General features: G+C 37.4%; 1 protein-coding gene across 1 annotated transcript; it reads right to left on the reverse strand.

Annotated features, from left to right (window-relative positions):
• Positions 1-6,903: 6,903 nt before the first annotated feature.
• Positions 6,904-9,276, reverse strand: LOC103957334 (9-cis-epoxycarotenoid dioxygenase NCED2, chloroplastic-like). The gene has a single exon (XM_048574242.1). It carries the CDS (start codon positions 9,086-9,088, stop codon positions 7,235-7,237), a length of 1,854 nt encoding a protein of 617 aa, XP_048430199.1. The 5' UTR covers positions 9,089-9,276; the 3' UTR covers positions 6,904-7,234.
• Positions 9,277-9,772: the final 496 nt, after the last annotated feature.

Genomic DNA, 9,772 nt, shown 5'->3' on the forward strand with positions numbered 1-9,772 from the left:
GGTGGTTTCGTTTCTTTCTCAGCTTACATTAGTTTAGTTTTGTTGTAGTTGTTTGTGCCGTTTAGTCAGTGTTGTGGTCTTGGCTTTTGGTGATGACTCTCTGTGTTGTCCAGTATTGTCTGTCGCGTCTGCTGTTTTATCTGAGACCTCATTTGAGATTTCGAAATGATGGAAAAGTTACTACAGTGGTGAAATGATATTTGAGAATAAGATCATATCTCAAATTTGATTCAAAAATAAAATAGAAAGGTGAAACTATATGGATATAGCATATGGATAGTGATAAACAGCGTTAGAGTATTAAAACTCATTTAGATGTGCTTTTAAAATAACTGAAAACTTTTTTAGAGAAAACGTTTTTGGATTCCAAAAGCAGTTTACGTGCTTTCTATAAAATGCATCAGTTATGTGTTTCTTACAGGAAACACTTTAAGTATTTTTTCAGGATTAACTAGCATTTTTACTAAAGATTGTTTCTAAAAATATTTTCACCAAAAATATTTTCAGTCATTTAAAAGCACATTCAAACAAGCTCTTAGCAAAGTCAGCAATTAGGTTTAATTATCACTATTAGGATTGTTTTTAGTATTTAGCTTAAAGTTTTACTGTTTTCTTATTAAAAATTGTATTTTTCTGCATTATCATCATGTAGTTGTCATGGTGATGTGGTATTCTTCATTCTTTTGAATCAATAAAAAATCAGAGTTTGCAATTAATCAGCTTTCTACTCTTCTTCCTTTAATTTCTAACAAGCACCTCCTGGTCGGAATTATACTTTAAGCTAAAAATATATAGCATGCTATCTATATTACAAAACCCTTTTTAAGTACTTTACATTTTCAACAGTCAACACAGAACCCTTTTTAAGGCAGCTAAACCTGCAGATTTCTTAAGTCTTCACTGAGCTTTCTCAGTCCTACCTCTGTGTGGCCTACCTTTCATATATACTCCCTTCACTCTGTGACGGTGAGTGATCAATCAACGATATTTGCGATAGGTTATGATAAGGTATGGTCGAATAATTCAGTCCTTGTCGATTCTCCTCATTGCAACATGCCAAATAACTGAAAGAACGAACTATAAATTTGCCAAGTGTCGATATATGGACCGATCTAAAAAGAATCACAATATCATAATATGGTCATTAAAACTTTTCAACTTTTCTTTCATTGGGAATAAGATGTTGTTCATCCAAGAAACGTTAGTGGTCGCTAAGAGATAGATTTATGATTTTATTTCACGAGCTCTGTCGGGAAAGTGGACGGAACATATGGAATGAAAATAAAAATGAAAGGGAAACCTACGAGGAATATAATATAGGATGGTAATTGAGTCTTATATATAATATAGATGTATATAATTATCTGTCTACTTATTGATAGGGCAGTATCATGCATGAAACATGTTTTGCCTCTTCATAAGCCATGCTTTGATTCTAAGAAAGGTGACCATGAGCGTAAATCTATCTGTTCAATATCTTATTTGATATCTTAATAGGGTATGTAATTCTTATTAAATATAACATTGTCAATTATTTAGGGATTAAGGACTAAGCACTAAGGTACAGAAGAAAACTATCATTTAGTTAGCCCTGGTAGTTACAATATGCATTGCTCTTCAAATTCTTAAAACTGGAAGTTCTATGCATTTTCCTAAAGTTACCTCCTTCCTTGAAGTGTAAAACACAACACAGGAAGATTTACAACATGATGACTTTTTAACCAATGGAATCTGGCTAGCACACCATAACTGACAGAAGAATGTAGAAGACTAGCTTAGGAAGAGGATATATACGTTAACAAAGCAAGGTCCTTTCAGTCTGTAACTCTTTCTATGACACGTTATGTTTTAACTGCGCGATACTAACTACTTACTGATCTTTCACGTAGCAGAAAAGTCTCAATCCAAGTTTTTCACCCACAATCACGTCAACTGTTACGAGTAGCTCCTTTTGAGCTTTTGCCAAATTATATATATATGTGTGTGCGTGCGTGTGTGCGTGCGTGCGTGTGTGTGTGTGTGCGTGCGTGTGTGTATGCTTGTACATATTTGTCATAAAGTGAACTAGATTCGTTTGTGGATAGAGTTTTGTTGGTACATGAAAAAAAAAAGTAATGAAACGACATATCCACAACATGGAATGCCCTATTCTTCGAACACGAGAAAGTCCTAGGGGAGGGAAATTCTAAAAGCTACTGATTCCAGATGCATAATGTATGTCCATGCTCACAACTTAAAGACACTTGACATGACAAACACCAACTCAAATGGCTACAATAGGTACCTACACAAAGCATATCCTTTCCTACAACTTAACCTTTCGAACCCTAGAAAAGCCTAGGGAAGAGTGGTAGTATTTGTTGAGAGTATTCAACAGCTTCATGTTACTTTATAAAAACTAAAAACATATATAATGACTAGGCGAACAAGAAATAGCAAGACTTGAGGGGTGTTGAGAAGTGAAAGTCGTGCATTAAGTGCGTAAGAGATCTGAAATATCTTTCATCCAATGTCCATTGTTTTGATTAGATGCTCACATTCTAACATAGAGTAGTATTGTAGAATCCGTCATGTGATAAATATGCTCACATTCCAACATCAATTCAAATGTACTATAAGGATTAACCTTTCTTTCTATAGTGCATAATGTACCCATTTTGTAAGGCGCATTAGCACCCATCCAAGCATCATGCTTGATTCAACCTCACAGAATACATTTTTGACATTGGTTCTCACTGTAAAAACAAAACAAGACCATGACCGGAGCAGTGCTAGATAAGACAACACATGCCCTACATACTCATCACCCTCAATCTAAACACAATGAACAGAAAAGCCCATATCCTCCATAAAACAGCCTCTAAATTTAGTATAATCATAGTAGTGGCCAAGCAATTGGACCATTTTTGTAGCAACTTGAATGCATCATGCAAAAAAAACCTCCTTAATTTGTTATGATATTTGGGATGGACCCCCCAAGCACCAAACCAAACTTGTAGCTAGGTTCATATGAAAAAAAATAAAAAAATAAAAAAAGAAGAAGAAGAAGAAGAAGCTTAGTTTACGCTGAGTCTCATGATCATTAGTAACCCTCAACTTTTTATGTAAAAGTCAATCCTCTTGAACGAGTTGAGTGAGTTCTCTGTGCCAACATCACATCATTTTTCTTCTCTTGACAATTGAAATTTCGTTTGAAACTTTTTGTATATGCAACAATTTTTATGTGGAAAACGACTATTATTTTAAAGTATAGTTTGTAATTCAAATAATGTGCTTTTTTTTTTTTTTGTTGAATTCATTAAAAATAAAATTTTGATTAAATCATAAAGCCTTACTTTATTGTGTCATATCATGTGATTTACAAAATGTGATTTAAAATATATATATGTTTCTCTGACATTTTTCACTTTTATATTATGAAGAGTTGACTTATATATTCACACACCCAACTGAGATGTCAACATACCAGTAACGATCTAAAATATCTCATTGATAGTTTTTGCAAAAATATTTGCTAGTCGTTGATGCTATGATGTTTCTTGCTGGAGTTAACCTAACATTTCCCCAAGTTACCAATCAGAAACTGCCACCATTAGTTACCCCATTTGCAACAGCAATGAAATTATGAAACATGTTGTATCTTTATTTCTCTTGGAATTCGATCAAGACTCTAAACATTGGTGTATAGAGGAAAGAAAGGGTTGTCGTTATTAGATACTCTCTATTCAATATCATTTTTTTGTTATGTTGTAATTCTATCGCTCTAAAAAAAAAAATTCTAAAATCGCTAGGAGCTAGATGTTAGTCGAGCGGTACGTAGGGGTCGAGCACCTAAGCAGCTAGATAAGGATAGGCAGATTTATGTAAAATTATTGTATATCTTGTAAATAAATGTCTATTTGTATGGATAATAAAAAACTAATCAAATGCAAAAATAAAAGTAAAAGAATACACAAAGTACATCCATCCAACATGTTCAATATTTAAAAAACAGTGAGCATATAATCATAATGAGGAGTATTCTTAGAAGATAGACTAAATTTTTCTTGTTCATGATCTTTGCATTGGATTGGACATAGACTAAATTATTTAACCTTGTTGTATCTAGTTTATTTCTTTTCTTTGTATGTATCCTCTCAAAGTGCTCCAATTCATTTCACAATTGGATGAACTTGTAGTCAATCCATCCTTTGCAAATTAGGTACACCATTTCCATAAGTATACCATCATGAAACTAAAAAAGAAATAAGCACACAATTAATTATAAAATTAAAAAAAATTGAAAAAGAAAAAACACCAAACCGCCTAGGGCCTCCTCCTAGGCCGCCTAACTCCATATCGATTTTTCAAAATGATTTTCACTAAATCGCGGCAAGCCTTAACCACCTACTGCCTAAGCTGATTTTTAGAACGCTGAAAAAAAATGAATGGTCACATTCTAGTGTAAAAACATTAGGTCTGTTTAATAATCAGTGTAGAACTAAAAACCAAAAGTAAACTAAATTTTCAAAAACTCACATTAAAATAAAAAATAAAAATAAAAAAGTTATCAAACGGTCTCTTAGTTGTAACCAATTTCCTATTCTATTATCTCTCTTTGCGTGTTCATCTTCTTACTCTACTTCTTTGATCACAGATAAACTGGTTTTATATCTTCTATTTTTTCTCTGTGTATCTCATGATTGATACGTGAGGTGAAACATATAGAGAAAAAAAAATGAAAAAAGATGCAGAAAAAATGGGGTCCGAAGATTGTTGCAACTAAAGTTTTTCATGCAAGTTCTTCTCCCATCCACTCACTTGCAATTTGAACATTTCTCCCAGACTCCATTAAGTACTCGTTACTCATTGGCTCATCCAAGATTAGTCTTCTTCACTAGAAAAAGGCCTGATGGAGCTCAATTAATTAGCCCAACACATTTAACATGACTCTCCCTGTATTATATTCTTCAATTCCTTTCTTCACTTGCTTACCTTTCAATCCAACATCATGTTTCAATTTAAATGGACAAAACAGAAAAGATCACCATCAAAACATCATGTTTGAAAAGGAATAAATATTAAAAATATACCTAAAGGGGCATATGAACAAAATGTTAGTAAAGTTAAACTTCTACAAATTAATAGTTTTGGGACCAAACAAATTTGTTAATTTAGCAAAGAAACACGTTATTCACATTCATTTTTACTTTTTATACATTGTTGTTTGTTAGTCATTGGTCTTCTTCAATTCCTTCGATCCGACAATCAAAAATTGAGAGGACTGTGTGAGAATTAAAAATTGGTGTGTAGATAGCACTATCCTTCAGCAAAATATTAAATAAACAATAAATTAATAACTTACTAATTTATCAAGTTATTTCTTATTTTCTTAAATATTGTACAATGTATTTAGTTTCTCTTTTTACGAATCAACAATTCTATGTGTTTTTTTAACTAAGTAAAATTCATGAATCTACTTTTTTTTCTTTTTTTTTTTTCAAAAATAAACTGTACATTGTTTAATGTACTACATTATTCCATTTTATGAACATTTAAACGAGCAAAAACTCTATTTAAATAAACAAAAGCTATAGTAACACAATACTTCATACATCAATTGTCTCTTATCTCTAAGGTGTAAAGAAAATCACAATGACGAAGGAAATGCATAAAGCATTGTACAAGTACAACAAAAACAATCCATGTAACACTCAAAAACAATTTAGGAAGACATAAACAATGATTAAGTCATATTTTAAGAAGGCCTCATAGTTGAATCATAAACACTATGTATTAAAAAATTATTAATTTATATATTATGTGGGACCTATATGAAGTTTTTAGGCCAATTTTCATTTTTCTTTTTTTTTCTTTTTTTTTTTGGGTAATCCATGTGGTGAGACCCTAATTTTGAACCAACTCATCAGGTGAAAAGTTGATAATCGTAACCTTGTGATCAAGTTCATTAGAAGTGTCGATCCAATTAAGAATTTTCATTATTATTCTGTTACATCTCGTTAAAATGTAGGTACAAAACTGTCCTTCAATCCAATTATATATATTGCGACATAGACATGTAAATTTTATTTTAATTTATTTTTTAGAACTGAAGGAAAATTTTACCCTAAATTCCCGTAACCCCATCTTCCTAGTAACGTCTACTAGCACTGGTTCTCAAGGAAGGAATTAGAATGATAGTCATGGAAGGCGTTCTTCAAAATCAACCTACTTTGCCCCAACAACCACCGTAACCCATGGTGGTGGAGAGAGCATGCGATGCCTCGAAGTCATTGCCTGAGATGGAGATGGAAGACAATGCCAAGAGAGAGCAATTTATTCATCTGTTATTTTATTATTTATTTATTTTTTTTTGACAAACAAAATATTCATCTGTTGTTGAGAGGGGGATGTTAGCGGGGGAGATGGAGAATGAAGTGGCGCGTGGCTGAGGAAATAGAGACGGAGTGGGAGCCGACGGGAGTCATGGGTGTGTGGGTTTTATTTTAAATATTTTTTTTTCTCATTTTATTAAAACTCTTTTTGTTTTTCTTTCTACTTTTAGTTTTCTGTAGAAAATAATGGACTGTAATTTTTGCCCCTATACGCGGATGGAGTTTTGGTAGAAATTGACTCGGACTAAGATTAATAACTGACTTGACTACAAGTTTATGAGTAACAATATTTTCACCACGGGTTGGTCCAAAATTGGGGTCTTACCTCATAGACCACTAAAAAATATTTGGCCCATTTTTTGTAATGCTTTATCTTATAAATTTAGTGAATTGTTAATTTACCATGTTACGTCTTTAAGTTGAGACTAGCCAAAAATATTATTTAACCAAAGTTATTAAATTATTGAGAGACTGTGTATATACAAGTTTAAATTACTAAAATTACAGCACGTACAAAAGTGGAACAGAGTGAGAGGAGAAGCAAACTGCATGTTTAAATTTAATTACACAACAATTAAACAGAATCTGCAGAGAAATATACACACTCTTTCTGTATAATCATATCATACAAAAGTGGGAGAATAAGGAGACAACCCAGCTGAGCTCGAATGCTAAACCTATTCCCAAAAGCTACAAGCTGGGTGTCCCAAAACCTCACTCTAAAATATTTTAAGTACACCCAAAACTACATACACAAAAAATATAACAGATGAGTTTCCGGGGGCATATCAGATAGCTTCCCACAGGCAAATCTCCTCTGTAAATTTTGCTAATTTACTCCTGAGGGGCAGTAAATTTCCTCAGGCCTGCTTCTTCAAGTCCTTAGTGCTTATAAACGTTCCATGAAAACCGTACGGAACTCTCGAGGGCAGCTGAATTGTAGCTTCCACCTTCAAATCCATGGCGTTCACGATTTGCAGCTCCGACTTCCACTTCTTCTCGTCGTGAACGAAGGCCAAAATGTAACCGTCGTCCTCGTTCTCCGAGTTGGGGTCTCTGGGAAGAAACAGAGGTTCGCCACCGTACTTCTCGTCACCGTAGATATGCTTCTTCACCTCACCAGTGGAGAGGTCCACCTTCGCAAAACCCGAAACTTTCGGCCACGGCTCCGCCAGGGCCAAATACGCGAACTGGGTTTTTCTCCCTAGCTTGTTCCGATTCACCATCCCAGCTTCCAGGTTCAGATTCTCGGAGCAAATGCGGCGGCGCGTCGACTTGCCGGTTTTCAAATTGAGCCGGATTTCTGACAGAACACTCTCTAAATTCTCGTCGCATTCATTGAAAATGGAGTCCGGGGGCGTCATGCACGAGCCGATAACGACGATCTCGTCCGTCTCCGGCTCCTCCCACGCGTTCCAGAGGTGGAAGCAGAAGCAGTCGGGGCAGTCGACCCACCGGATTCCCGACGCGTCCTTGGCATTCTTGTCGAGGATCCCAAAACGCGACATCTTGTTCTTGTCGTAAATCACGGGGGACCCACCGCCGATCATCTCCTGCAGCTTGAACACCACCTGCTGGTCGGGGATTACGACGTGTCGTTCGGTAATGGCGAAGTCGTGCATCATGGTGGGCTGCTCGAGGTTGATTTCGATGTCGGGGGACTTCTCGCCGTTTGGGGAGAATTTGAAGTATTTCAAGTACGGCCTCTGAACGACGTCGTAGCTGAGCGCGAAGAGCTCCCCCGTGGCGGGGTCAACCTTCGGGTGGGCGATCATTGTGGACTTCAGCTGCCCTTCGAAGTCGTAGCGGCCGACCGTTTTGAGGTCCCCTGTTTCGGTGATTTGGACGTGGTACGGCAAGTCGTCTTCCGACATGGCGAGGAGGTGACCGTTGTGGTAGACGAGGCCGGCGTTCGCGACGCCGACGCCGTGGGTGGGGTCCACGAGTCCGAACATCCCTCGGGCGTAGAAAAGGAGGAGGCGGGCGATGCCGGAGTGGCCGTGGAGCTCGCCAATGGCTTTGGGAAACAGGGGACGGCCGAGGTCACGTTCTTGGCTGATACGGCTGGTTTCGGTGAACCGGCAAGCGTAGCTGGCGGTTCCGTCTTTGAACTGGAGGGCGTGGACCATGCCGTCGCCGTCGAAGAGGTGGTGACCGGCGACCGGCTCGTGAAGTGGGTTGGCGCCGTTTCGGACGTAGAGGCCTTGGATTGAGTCGGGGATTTTTCCGGTCACCGGTAGATAGTGTTCGACGGGGTGCTCCGGCACCGGAGCGAAGTTTCCGGCGATTTGGACTTCTGGGTCGGATGTTTTGGGAAGTGGGTGTTGTTTTTCCTTGGAAAGCAGAGCGCTCTCCATTGCGTCCAAAGCCATGGATGCTGCTCTCTGTAACAAGTTCCATTGTTGTGGCACTGGCTTTGAAGAAGTTGGGGACTTTTGGGTCTTATTTTCTCTTGGGATTTTAGTGGAAGTTGAAGTTGAAGGTTGTTGGTAGGTAGGGGAGTGTTTGGGAATTTGGACTAGAGAAGGTGTTTGCAGAGAGCAAGAGATGATTTTTGATTTGAAAATTGAGGAAGAAGAGGGGGAAAATCCCAATTGATTTCTGAAGGAATTTGAAGAGTTTAAAGAAGGAAGCCGGCGGTGTCTTGTAGTACCAGTAACAGGCTTAACCCGTGTACCTGTAGCTGCCGTTGTTGCCGTGGAAGGCATGGTCATGGTTTTCTCACTTTTAGTAAATTACTATTAGTAGTAGCAGAGAATGGTGCCTCTTGATTGGCCTTCAAGGGCAAGTAAATTTGTTTCTGCTTTGTTCGACAGTAAGTGAGTGAGAGAGAGAGGGAGAGGAGAGAGCGCGTATGGTTTGCTTTTGGAATGGATTTTCGGGGAGAGAGAGAGATCAGTGCAGTGAGCAATGAGGGGACTGGGGGGTTGTGTGTTGGACGAAACGGGTGAGAGACATGGAGGGTATATATAGGGAGGGAGAAGGAGGCAGGGAGGTCCACCTCAAACATGTAGCGAGAGACCACGTGTTGGATTTACAAGAATTGGGGACTCAGGATTACCAATAAGTAACGAGGTAGTGGTGGGTGGGGGGGTCTACTTGCGTAATAACATGACACGAACCACTTCTTATATCTGTGCTTCTGTTTTCTTATGAGTTGCCTTTTCTGGCTTCTTTCTTTCTTTCCTCTTTTTATACCATTATATTCCACGTGAAACTTCCTCAAATTTAGAACAAAATCACAAGACATTGTCACATTGATTACAATGCAATGTAATCTATTCGCAAATATAAACTTGAGTTGGTTGTTTATGTCACGTGATAATTTTGAAGAACAAAATATAAATTAATTGGACTGTTATTAATACTATTGACAACCTTTTTTATTTTCTTTGATA

The sequence above is a fragment of a genome, unplaced genomic scaffold (assembly GCF_019419815.1).
Source record: "Pyrus x bretschneideri cultivar Hongxiangsu unplaced genomic scaffold, Pyrus_bretschneideri_v1 Contig7, whole genome shotgun sequence".
Lineage (NCBI taxonomy): Eukaryota > Viridiplantae > Streptophyta > Magnoliopsida > Rosales > Rosaceae > Pyrus > Pyrus x bretschneideri.

What these genes read in the sequence shown, in the direction of transcription:
- LOC103957334 (XM_048574242.1), bottom strand. Translation starts at nt 9,088, where the DNA reads ATGACCATGCCTTCCACGGCAACAACGGCAGCTACAGGTACACGGGTT.